Source organism: Colletotrichum godetiae (assembly GCF_030913485.1).
Source record: "Colletotrichum godetiae strain CBS 193.32 chromosome Unknown BDP55scaffold_123, whole genome shotgun sequence".
In the NCBI taxonomy this organism is placed as follows: Eukaryota; Fungi; Ascomycota; class Sordariomycetes; order Glomerellales; family Glomerellaceae; genus Colletotrichum; species Colletotrichum godetiae.
Genome location: NW_026851371.1, coordinates 13,620 through 25,646, shown reverse-complemented (window position 1 = coordinate 25,646; position 12,027 = coordinate 13,620). Strand labels below are relative to the sequence as shown.

The window sequence follows — 12,027 nt, the reverse complement described above, 5'->3', positions numbered from 1 at the left end:
AACAGTATTTTGCGAGTCTTCCTCAAGCAACTCGAGCAAGTCAGCAATCTCACGATCCAGCGAAGACGCCATTTTCCGGAAACTACGACAGAAGAGTATTATACGGACGGGGTTGCATATAAATTACTCCAGGAGGTAGGCTTACAGCGATTTAAGCCATTTCAAAGCGAAATGCGTGATGCTTTCCCGCTCTATTCACATAATTTTGTTGCTCAGTCTCAACGGCCCATTACGACATGTAGGTTTGACGGTATTATGGCATCAATACCGTGAATGAAGTCAAGGTGAATGATTGCTCTTTTTCTCAACAAATCGCGCCCTTATCGAGAAATACCTCAATCCAATCGTCTAGTGATACTTGTCAATTACGTCCCTCAGCCCATTTGGTATCGAGCATATTACAGTACAGGGTGCTTATATGATGGTAATACTAGCTAACTATCAATGCTATTTTGATGAGTTGCGATCAGTTTTCCGGTCTTCTATGAGGCCACGAGTACTTTATCTTGTCAGAATGAGCTTTCCAAGTGCGTCTCAAGCCACAGAAGACGGACCAATAAAACATATGCGATGACATGATAGCACGTCTTTTGCCCATCATGGCCTCTTGTCATCATTCTGAGTGTCGAACACCAAGAAAGCAAAGAGAAACGACTGACTTCAAAGCCAAATCGGCTCGGAGCTAACATATCTAGCTTTTGTTGATGCTTTGACCTAGATGGCCAGCACTTGGTAATCCCAGTAAGTTTACGTGGTTTGTATAATCAGGGCTAGTCTGAAGCTCATCAAAGCATACCGTAGCGATATCTGCCAATACGCCCTGATCTTTTCGTGGTCATGCAAGCATGAAGTACCAGTGTAGAATATTGCCAATAGGCCGACTTGGACTACAGTTTTTACAGCCAGCGGCTTCATTCCACCCGTCATCAACTAGCCTTAACAAAAATGCAAAAGTCTCCACTTCTAAAGACTGCCCGACCTTCACTAAGTATTGCTTGTGTCACTGCCAATTTGCAGCATGGAGCCTTGCTTCTCCGAGTTTACAGATGCACAATTATATCAACGGTGCCTGCATTGTCGCGGTGGCAACTTTCTCCTGGCCAATCTAATGTCCTGCCGGCGCTTTGGACTGCGATGAGACGCCTCAACTGAATTTAGCTGGCCACTGAGGTGAGCGACTGTCTGATGCCAGTCGGACACCGCCCTCACAAGTGAGGTGATTAAGACACTGTGACGTCGGAGACGAGCATAAGCTAGAAGGTTAATCAGTAGCGAAATGAGAAGGGATACAACGCAAGCAACAAGAAGTTCTTCCATAGCAATGTGTGTTTACATTGAGATGCGCTCATTTAAATATCTCGCAACCTCGTCACGGACGCCGCGGTCTCATTTCTCGCCGACGCATTTGATGTCATGGTTGGTCACCGGCAACTACTTTTGTCAGACTGGAACTGATGGTGGTATCGAGCTGTCTTTGTCATCGCACTCCAACAGTTGAATGTGAGCCGTGCCTCGTGCCGCTCGTTACTGGGGTGCATTACGGCCAGAACCTGATACAGTTACGTCAGGTCTCGCTAAAACGGACATAACATGTCAATGACCCCTTCGGATCGGATAGCTTGAAAGCTAGCCAATGACGAGAGAATATCTGGCTTCAGGTAACTATAGCGTCGGGCAATTAACTAGAGCCAACAATATAAGTGAAGTCGCTCACGCTAGTAACAGTCATAACACGCAGTCGATTTTTCTTGCTGTAGCTGCAGGTGAGTCGTGCAATGGAACCAATTACGTATCACCTACGCACCAAATGAGTGGAGCTTGAGGGTTGGGTTTGTGGAACGGGTCGGTGTTTGGGCCGCAAACCAGTAACAATTGCTGGTAGATTATATCTTTTTCGACACTTCGGTCGGCCCACCGGAGATCATGAGGCGCTGTTAAGCGGATATTTCAGGGCATTTCCTCAGAGTAAGCAGCAGATAGCGAGACAAGAGGCCGTTATAATCTGAGTAAAGACACGAATTCCTATTTGACTATGTTGGGGGTTTGCTACCAAAGATTAAAACCTAAGGTCTCCTACACATCGGCACGAGAGTCGAGACAACACGGGTCATTGGCCCCTATCGCGGACTCTTTACTCTCTGTGGTTATGCTCTCGTTTTGTTTTTCTTTCTTTTTCTTTTTTGTTTTATGTTACGATCTCATGCTTCATCAACGAGTGATAATTAAGGTCTTAACTATGCAGACAGCGCCCGAAACATAACAAGGCTTCCCGGTCTGATTGCCCGTGAGAATCGCTCGCTTGCGGCATAGGGTACGAATTAATTCCTCAATAAATCTGCCAGAAATGCCGAATGATGCTTAAGCCTCCGCTACGCACGTCAGGTGCGCATCACCCATTCAAATTGTTTTGAGAAGCAGTGGAAGCTTGATCCGGGACTTTCAATCTGACCAACCACAAATCCAGTAAAATGGCTGCGACAGCCTCGGCGGAACCAAGCGGCAGACAGCCTTGCTACGAGTTGATCCGTTGCGCTCTCTTGAGTCGTGACGACCGATCAATGACTTTGCAAGAGATCTATCAGTGGATTCGACACAACACCGAGGAAGATATGACTCCATCTACGTCCACGATTCGCTACAATCTCAGCATGAATAAGGTGTGTCTGAAGATCGCGTACATCTTCGCAGCGATTACGTCCAGCGAGAATCTTTTTCTTCTTCCGCTTTTCTTTCGATGACACCTCTCGTAATTATTTGACTGGTAAGCCCCTATCTTTGACCCGGAAGCTAATGACGAAAGGCTTTCGTTCGAACGTTCGATGAGCAATCAATATGGCAGCTTTCATCCCAGTTCGCCCACAAAATTTTATCAACAAGCTTTTGCCATAGACGGGCATTTCCCTCCAGCGGTAAATCACATAGAGCCATACGCGAGTCGAGTAATATTCTACCCGCACGGAAGAAAAGACGCCGTGGTAAAGATACCACAGTCCTGAATGCGGGTGGATCCGTTGGCATAATGACTCATGTGAGCACCTTTGCAGATGGTAACAGTGTCTGCAGTGCCCCGAGATGCTTCGATGAGCAACTTCCATCGGTGAGCAAGACTTCCTCCCAACAAATGAATATTTTGTTGACATCCCGACAGGTTTGCTTTCAGTGCCTGCTTGGAGAAAATGAGCTGTGCGATAAGAGAAGACCATCGTGTACCCGATGCTCAACGTTGGGGTTAGCGTGCGAGGAACAAGCGCCTTCTTTGAAAGCCGGAATGCTGTATCTCACCAGTCTGTCATGACCATCGACCAGCGCTTGCCAGGGGGCCACCGACGTTGATCAGTGGTGTAGACGGGAGTACGGTACCTAGTGTGTGTGCTTGGAGTAGATGGTTCTCTTGACGAATGAATCAGGTCTTAGCATTGTTGGGACTTGGAAACTGTTGGTATTCCTATCACAGGGGTTGGTTCGAACCGTGGGTGACGAAGAGGTCAAAATCGATATATATTTAGCTTCTGCGTAAGGTGTAAAAAGGAGGTTCCAACCGTAGGTTGGGCAGACCGTGGATCTCGTAAGTACGGTCTGTAAGCGGCCCCTGCGCGGGCCCCTTGCCTCGAGGTCGAATTGGACTTCCAATCCGACAGAAACAAAGGTATTATGCGGGCAACTGAACGGTAGCTCATCACCGGCATCCATAGTGAGCACACGGCGAGGTGTACGTTTGGATATCATTTGGGAGCATTGCATGATTTGTTATTTGCTAGCATCATTCATTGCTGCTAAGGTATTTCGCCGTTGAGTCAAGTCGTCGACCTGGATGGGCTCATTCGAATGGGAAAAAGCAACACTGTTTGCCGAATCGACGTCTGGTGATCCCAACACGCTGGACGCCACATGGTAGAAGTGGCAAGAGCTCCTTTGGAAGTAATCGCTATAACCATCTAGGAAAGGAGGCGGCGGCGGTGATTGCCAGGCTGAAAGGCATGGCTGACGTGCAGGGGCGAATGGGACGTCCCATCCATGTAGGCACGGTGTGTCTCGATACTCTGGCACGAGTACTTACTGGCCCGCCTCAAGTGTGGGCACCGCGCATGAGAGCCTTTCTCGAGCCTTGAGTTCGCCTAAATGCTTACGACGACCTCCATGCTCCGTGAAGACCGGGGTATATCCGCCTTACACGCCTTCAACAAACATTTGTACCTGCGCCGCCCTGGAGCTCGGATTTCCCCGGAACCCTGAATGTTTCCTGATCTGTTCCGTATTATCATTGAACACATTCACGCCGGGACACAGTGTGCTATAGGATGGCAAGACCATGTTCGTTGCGTATGGCTTGGGGTTAGGATAGTGATATCACGAACCACTGTGTCGGGGATTGGTGGACAGGGGGCCGAGAGAGCAGATGGTGGACGAGTTATGCCGCCGTCAGAGGACGTGCGCGAGACCGTGGGCGTTGATGCAGGACGCGCCATGGACCTCTGCTGCCATGAAGTGCCTTGAGCTTGACCACGGTGGTGATAGTATTCGCGAATGGTTTTATTGAAGTTCAGCGGAGAGGCTCGTTGCCAATGCTATACGTCTCACAGACAGCTAACTGTTCTTGTATCTGTTCTTGCGTCTGCCCTTGTCATCAACTTTGCCTATCACCTAACCCTGGCTGTCTGCGCGACGCACATTGCAGGGATGCTTTTTCGTCGGGGAGTGAAGACCTGCGTCACCGTTCTGATCGACCGCTACAAGCACTTTCACCAAGCGAGACATCGTCTAGAGGGCCGCGTCGGGGTTCGGGATGCGCGATCGCCAGGTGTGTTCAAATCTAGAACAGGCGGTGGGGACGCGGTTATGTTATGTGATTGCTTGGCCCTTGGGTGGACATAACAGGAGCTAGTCGGTAAGGTCCTTTACATGCCTGTCTAGTCGAAACTTTATTCACAATCCAGGACCACCCCACCGTCACGCAAGCAGGAGAGCGATCAGAGCAGACAGATCGACGTGGCAATGAAGCGAGGCAAAAAGCGATGCCTCTCTGAGACTCTCTGAGAAGGATGACAAGGGACTCGGCCATCTGGGGCGGAGACCCCGGCGAACCTGAGCGCTTGGCCGCTCAACGTTCCAACTATTCAACCTGCAAACTCGACTAAGCCCATCGCACCTAGCGAATTGCAGGGACGTAGCTTCAGTCGCTTTCGAATTGGCTGACGATTCGTCATTCTCCGGAGTTTGATCAGCTTGCTGACCCGAAGACTCATAAACACAGAGCTGCAAAAAGGCAGTCCAATTTCCAGCCAACGATCTGTAGCTCCTGGTTTCCGGATGTGGTCCTTGTATAGGCGCAGGAAGTGCCGGCGTCGTTGAGTTAGCGCTGCCAGGACGTCGCAAAGCGCGCCAAGCCTTGCTCCTCTTGACACGCTAGGCCTGGTGCCAGGGGCCCGAAGTCGGCGCTGCAAGCTTCAAGAAGACTTCTAAGATGATTCCCAAAGCGAGACGCTGGGTCAGACACCATTCTGAGCTCGCCTTTTGTCCTTCACAGGCTATCAAATCTATCATCAGATGTCTTAAGAGATTTGGACGAGAACTGCACGCATCAGTGACGCCTGTTCATGTCGCGCAACGACCGCATGGACCCTTGCTTCTGTGTGACGAAGCGGTTCGCTAGATACTAGTCTAGGTGGGACGAGGTGAGTGCGAGATTCCCCACACCTTCAGTAGCAATCATTTGCCCAACCACGGTGAAGAGAGCAAGGATATGGATATTGTTAGATAACCAAGCTAACACAACTAACAGAGTGGTTTGAACGATGCAACTCCGCAGCATTGAGCATTGCTGAATCTCGTATCCTGCTTGGGGGAAGAGCGTATTGGTTTTGCGACGAGTAGGGAGAGATGTGTACAAATCTGACAAGCCCAGTACAACAACTAGTTGGCTGTCAATGGTCTGCGCCCGCACTGTAAAAGCAAAGTACAATGCCCCCAGCCTGTTTGCCAAAAAAGCTGCCTTCTATACAGAAACAATCCTTCTCAATCATCTTGATCACTCCTCTAGATTCACAGCCGAACGCGCGGGCTTCAGCCTTATACAGAGAGGAGCCGGCCAATGATACTTGCGCAGTCATAAAGTCTGGACCTGTTTCTCTGACCTTCTTCCATTGACGCAGGTGCGACATACCTTGTTTTTGATTTGCCACATGGCGATGACCTTGGCTCCTTGTTTTATTTAAGAAATCTAGCAATTCCCGTGCCCAGCCGATACATACTGACAATATCACAATCGAAGTCCTAAGTCCAGATTACGAGTAAATAAGGGCTTTGATCTCAGCTGAAGCGAACCAATCCCTGAATCATGGACAAAGATGCTAAGGCCGATAACGAGAAGAGTAGGAACGTGGGGAAATTGCAAGCTTTGCTTGAGCGAGACAAAGCGCTTCAAGAAAGAACAGATGAGCTGTATCGGGGTATCCATAACGCTATTAATGTACTCCAGTGTGCAGGCTATGGAAGCGAGAAGTGGCTTTTAGATTTGCGGAACCAACACATCGCCGCTCAGTGGATCGCCACCGAACAGAGTCGGAATCTGCAAACGTCGATAGAACAACGATTAAGTGAATTACAGCAATAGATCGATAGCAGTCCACTTATCGTACTGTTAGTCGGGGATCGTCAATAGATAAAAATCACGTCTTGTTTCATGTTTCCATCGGACCATCTTCTGTGGCTAAGTAGACGAGAACCAGAGCGATGAGCTGAGCCATGGGTCAGTGGCGGACGCTTGCACGCCCGAACTTCTGTAAATTTGTCGGTCTTATAACCGATACAGATCTGGGACGACACCTATGGAGAGCCTTGTTCGGATCGACATAGAGAATTCCTGTTGAATTCGTGAATAATAATGTGCTTCTCTGACATCTGATGACTGTCCGTCGAAATGAAGAATGCCAATCGAAATCGAACACGAGAGGTCGACAGCCAGAAGGCGAGATAGAAGTCTCATCACCACTTCCATGACTAGGGGTTTTGCAGAGTCAGGTATACATGGCGTGAGAATACTTCATGCTGCAAGTTACAAAACACCATCTTGAGGCAGTTAGCAATCTTACAGCCACCGCTGAAAAAATAAGCTGCCGTCAACCTTCAGGCAAGTCTCTCTCCTCCTGCCCCTCCGGACTTCAAGAGAACTTAAGATACGACAACTTATTGTTTATTCGGAAGATTTCCTTCTTACTTCTCTGCCGGTGCGGACCGCTGTTTTTGTTTGCCGCGGAAGACCGACTGCAGGCCTGGGCTTTTTCGCAGCACACGAGAGAACCCAGCGATCGAAGCTCGACGCGCGGGAAAGGGTGGGGTGTCAGCCTGCATGTGAAGAATTGTTCTTTTTTGGGCAAAACCGGTAATTCGGAGCGCGATGAATAGATGTATGGCAATCTTGAGGTTATCCTTCTTGGATCATCTTGGATCTTTTGCAGATTCGATATATGAGTTGACCGGTGTTGCTATGTATAAATGAAATGGGCATTCCATCCTGAGGAGCTTATATAGACAAGCCAGACTCTTGAATAGCTCTTCGCTGCTGTCGTCGCTGCAGACTTGGACTTTGGGAGCTCGGGATGGGTGCTTCTTATCGGTGACATCACTAACTAAACGGTCGAGACTTGGCCCTGAACCCCTCTGGATGGCACTCGGTGCGTGTTTGCGCTCTTTGAAGTCGCCGTGCCTCTGTCAAAATTTTCGCAAATGAGATCATCTTGTCTCTCCACGGTACGCAGTGTGTGTTGTCGTAGGTCAATTCTGAGTGATCTCAGGCTGGCAATCTCAAAGAAGTGAATGTGTTCAAGGAGTTTCTTGCAAAACGATCAGGCCAGACACAGGTCGAGGAGAATCTTCACGCAATATGGCATGCGATGTGTCATCAATTCGCGAAAGGATTTCCAATGCATGAGCTGAGCGTTTGATATACCACAACTAGTGTCTATCTGAAAACTGTTCGCCCTATTCAGACCGCCCTGGCTTGTGTGCTGAAAGGGGTGGTTTCCACACCTTCGGTCCCCGTCATCATCATTGGCGCGAAGAAAGATACGTTTTTTCTACCGCAAAGGCACGAAAGTGTATTTAGACGCGGCTAAACACCACCTCGATACAATTTAATGAGACTTCACTATCAGCTTAGAGACGGGTTGTGTTCAAGGAATGTTTTGGAACGGATGAAGACTGAAGATATGATAACTTTGGCCCAAGTTGGGTGTGGAGTTTGCATTCGTCTCCAGAGGTACGTGGTTCCTCGTTTCCGAAGCACATTGATCTCTCTCTAACCGCCCTCGCGTATTTCCAGATGACGAAAACTCTATCAAAGGTCTTTTCCGTATGGACATGGCTTCATTTCATGATATTGTTTTATCGTGGCGTTGTGCGCAGCTCAAGTCCCGGACATCGAAGTCAAGATTGACCAGACTATTGTGAAGATACTGAGACTTCTCAGCATGACCGTGGCCGCCGCCTCTATCCTTGGCGTAGGCACAAATGTCGCGACGCTGACTGTCTCGAGATACTTTTGTCAAAGAATCGCGCATGGTTGCTTCTGTATACCAGAGGCAAGAGTGGGCGAGATTGACATCCTTCTCAGCAGTGGGAAGAAACGTCTTCCGTTCATGACACAGGAAGTCGCTTAAACCACAGTCCTTTCGGGCGGTTGTGTCTGTTCTCAGTTATAGGTGGCCTCCCTCTTGCAGTTGGGGCACGGTTCTGCAAGCGCCGTCCACGGAGGAAGGCCTAAACACAGAGAAGTGAACGACGCGATACCTTTGGTATATGCGTTGGCCATCGATGCTCACATGCATCGAAAGGAACACCTTTCCAAGTGTCGTAGCAGGATCAAGGGGATCATTGAGAAGTACGAGTTTCATCTGGCAGGATTTGCAACGGTTGAGCAAGACGATGACCTCGAGTTTGATACTGACAGTGTTGAGTTGCAGTACATCTATGAGGATGATGACGATCCCAAAAGCTTGTGGGCGTAGTTCCAAAGCTGCATCAAAGTCTCACGAACGAACAAGATATGCACACACACACAAGCATGTAGACGAGACGGCCTTTGTTACTTCGACCACAACAGAAAGCCGCGTCCAAGAGAAGCAATCACGGTGACAGTCATCAATGCATGTTCAGCATGTGTCTTGTACAGGCCCTGGCTTGAGCTCAAGTGGCCGCGAGCAGGACAAACCCAACGAGCTGTACGGACAACAAGATGTGGTACTGGAAGCGCAACATGCCAGACCTGCCTGCCCCTGGGTCCCACGTCAAGCAGTAATATGGTTCTTTGCACCACCCGCAACCCCAACCCATAGAGTTGCAAGAGCTATGCCTACCTACTTTCTTCAAAGAGACTAGATAAGTATCTAGCGGCACGAAGCAAAGCAGACTAAGGGCGGTTCAAATGCCTCCACATTCACTGGTCTGGCGCCCTCCCAGGGCATGGCCCGGAAGTCTTTGCTTTCGAGGCACTAGGGACTGTTTAGCGCCCAACGTCCGTCGGTAAATACGGTGGTTCGAGCCGAAGACTTTGCCATTGACCTAAGCTCTCGTGGCTCCTCACCAAATGCAACCGGGGTGTTCTCCGCTGGAACCGAGCGGACCAGCAGTCAAACATCCCAAGACTGTATGTCGACATTGTGGCGAGCAACGAGTGTGCTGATCACGATACTGCAGCGCTTGACGCCCCCCCTCAACCTATGCAGCATGCTATGTTCCCAACTGATCAGCTCATGGTCCACTTTGCCTGCCGGAGCCTTGCGAATCAGCGATAACATGTGCCCAATTGTTGCCTGATGTCACCCCCGCTCGGAACCAACGACAACTTTGTGTCGTGCGTCTAACCAGTTGGGACATAACGGCGGTTGGTTCTTGTTCTTTGCGCAATACACCAACAGCAAGGCGACCATTTGTAGGTCAATCCACATCAGCTGGCGCGCAAGGATGTTTGAGTGGGCAAAACCCCTGGGCGTTGCAGACATGTTGCCGTCCCACACATTGCCGCTCCCTCGCCTAGCATTGCACTTCTCTTTCCATCAAAGATCGGTGTATGGCTAGGCCGTGTTCTGTGCAAACGAGTACAACTCTCGGCTTAATGCCTATGTACAGATTCGATATTACTGAACCTGCGCCTTCAACCTATGCCAAAATGCAGGGGCTGGGAACATACAGAGCACATGACCGAACCCCGCTTGGCCGGTGGGAAGAGATTCCTCGGCCAAGAAGCACAATTACCCCATGATCCGGACCAAGCGAACGAACATCCAACCGACATCGATTATCCAGCAAACGCCTTCCTCATCCTCAGATCGCTCTCTACTACAGGCTTGACTAACACCGTCGTAACATGGCTTCTACTGCCGCTTACCGCCTCATACTGGCAATGTTCATTGAGCATATTGGTGGTTGACGTGGCTCCTGGGTCACTGGGAATCCTCATCTCCCTTTTTCTCCCGGCTTGGGTTGGTCGAGATAGGCAAATGATTTACGACAGGAACGGCACCATGTGTCGTAGTGTCATTGGACGATGGTGTGAAGCCGCATATACACAACATACTTACGTTCCATGTGCTGTATTTATAATTGGACTGATGGCTCATCTATTTTCAACCATTCCCCGCGATTCTTCTCAGTAACATGACCAATACTGGTCTGTATGGAATTTCTGGCACAATGAGCTCCCGCTGTGTTGCATGCAACCGATCCTTCAGCAGCGAAGAGGCTCTTCAACAACACATGCGCGACTCTCCGATACATAGTCCGTCCTATGACTGTGATACCTGCGATCGTTCCTTTGGCAGCGACCAGGCGCTTCAACAGCACTTACGCAACTCTCCTGTTCATAAGCCGTCGTATGAATGTGATACCTGTAATCGATCTTTTACCAACGATGAAGCTCTTCAGCAGCACTTACGCGACTCCGCTGTTCACAGACCATCCTATGACTGCGATACCTGCAATCGATCCTTCGGCAAGGAAGAGGCTCTCCAACAGCACCTGCGTGACTCTACTATCCATCAGCAGAACACGGAAACACCTTTGGATGCGTTTTTCCGGTCACACGCGACCTTTGATTACGACCGCTCTCTTCCACCACCTGTCTCGTATGCCAACTTGCAGAGACATATGAGATGGCATCGTGACCAGCCGGAGTCGACCAATGCGTGGAATAAATACCAAAATGCGCTCGAGAAGGAGTTTCAGATGTGGTATGGTGCAGAAGACGACCTGGCTGCGTGGCATGCCCTTTGTCGCGCAATTGGGATCAACCCACTACCAGTTACCAGTGAGCAATGCGAAAAGGTTAGAGTCCTTGATCTGGCATTCATTTGATTTATCCTAACACTGATTGGAGGCTGCACGACAAACGCATGTCAACATCGTTGATTTGATCGAATGCAGGCGGGGAAATCAGGAAAAAGTGCAGACCTTTCGAAACGTGGAAGCGCTACGAGTCTATACCAAGGAGACAGGCAAGATATTTCGCAATAGGTTCCATGGAAAAGATTGCAGCGGGGTCTTGAGACACCTGCTTCGGAACATACTTCGCGGGGGCTCTTGAAAAGTCAACGCAGTTTATTTGCACACACCCAGGTGAAGAAGGACTTGAATGCATTTTCAATACTATTCGTTGGCCAGTTCAGGCGTAGAGTAGTTGCGGGTATCTCCTCGGGAGGAAGAAGTGAGATAGTCACCATCAATACGTTTATCTAGAGAGTATCTCGACCATGATTGATGTGCGGATTCATAGCTAGGATGCATCGCGGTATCAGTCATTTGAGCTTGATGGCTCCAAGACCGGAGACGACGACAGGTTGCACGGTGGCCCGGCCTTAAAGAAAGAGATGAGAAGGCACCTTGAGCGAGCACGGACACCTAGGTGGACAGGAATTACTGCACGTACATTGACACTGATGATGGAGGACTGCTGATGCCTCAGTATTCAATGCAGTCAGGCACCTCCGCGCTGACTTCAGAGATAGCACCATCATTTAACCCCTCTATAATCACTTA

General features: G+C 49.5%; 4 protein-coding genes across 4 annotated transcripts; all 4 read left to right on the top strand.

Moving 5' to 3' along the window:
* The first annotated feature begins 2,394 nt into the window (after positions 1-2,394).
* Positions 2,395-3,202, top strand: BDP55DRAFT_687969 (uncharacterized protein). The gene is made up of 2 exons (XM_060576609.1): positions 2,395-3,097; positions 3,149-3,202. Exon 1 carries the CDS (start codon positions 2,469-2,471, stop codon positions 2,736-2,738), a length of 270 nt encoding a protein of 89 aa, XP_060421515.1. The 5' UTR covers positions 2,395-2,468; the 3' UTR covers positions 2,739-3,097; positions 3,149-3,202.
* On the top strand, positions 3,047-3,560 carry BDP55DRAFT_687968 (uncharacterized protein; the record flags this gene model as incomplete). The annotated part of the gene is made up of 2 exons (XM_060576608.1): positions 3,047-3,097; positions 3,149-3,560. Coding segments are annotated over 2 exons (198 nt in total), but the record flags the coding sequence as incomplete, so codon positions are not given.
* Positions 3,561-8,465: 4,905 nt separating this feature from the next.
* Positions 8,466-9,002, top strand: BDP55DRAFT_735454 (uncharacterized protein; the record flags this gene model as incomplete). Its single annotated transcript, XM_060580321.1, has 2 exons — positions 8,466-8,495; positions 8,829-9,002. 2 exons carry the CDS (start codon positions 8,466-8,468, stop codon positions 9,000-9,002), a joined length of 204 nt encoding a protein of 67 aa, XP_060421513.1.
* A 1,747-nt stretch (positions 9,003-10,749) lies between these two features.
* BDP55DRAFT_568695 (uncharacterized protein) lies at positions 10,750-11,575 on the top strand (the record flags this gene model as incomplete). The annotated part of the gene is made up of 2 exons (XM_060570706.1): positions 10,750-11,316; positions 11,369-11,575. The coding sequence occupies 2 exons, from the start codon at positions 10,750-10,752 to the stop codon at positions 11,573-11,575; spliced, it is 774 nt and encodes a 257-aa protein (XP_060421512.1).
* Between the last annotated feature and the right edge of the window lie 452 nt (positions 11,576-12,027).

Coding starts and splice junctions, on each gene's coding strand:
- BDP55DRAFT_687969 (XM_060576609.1), top strand. CDS start 2,469: ATGGCTGCGACAGCCTCGGCGGAACCAAGCGGCAGACAGCCTTGCTAC.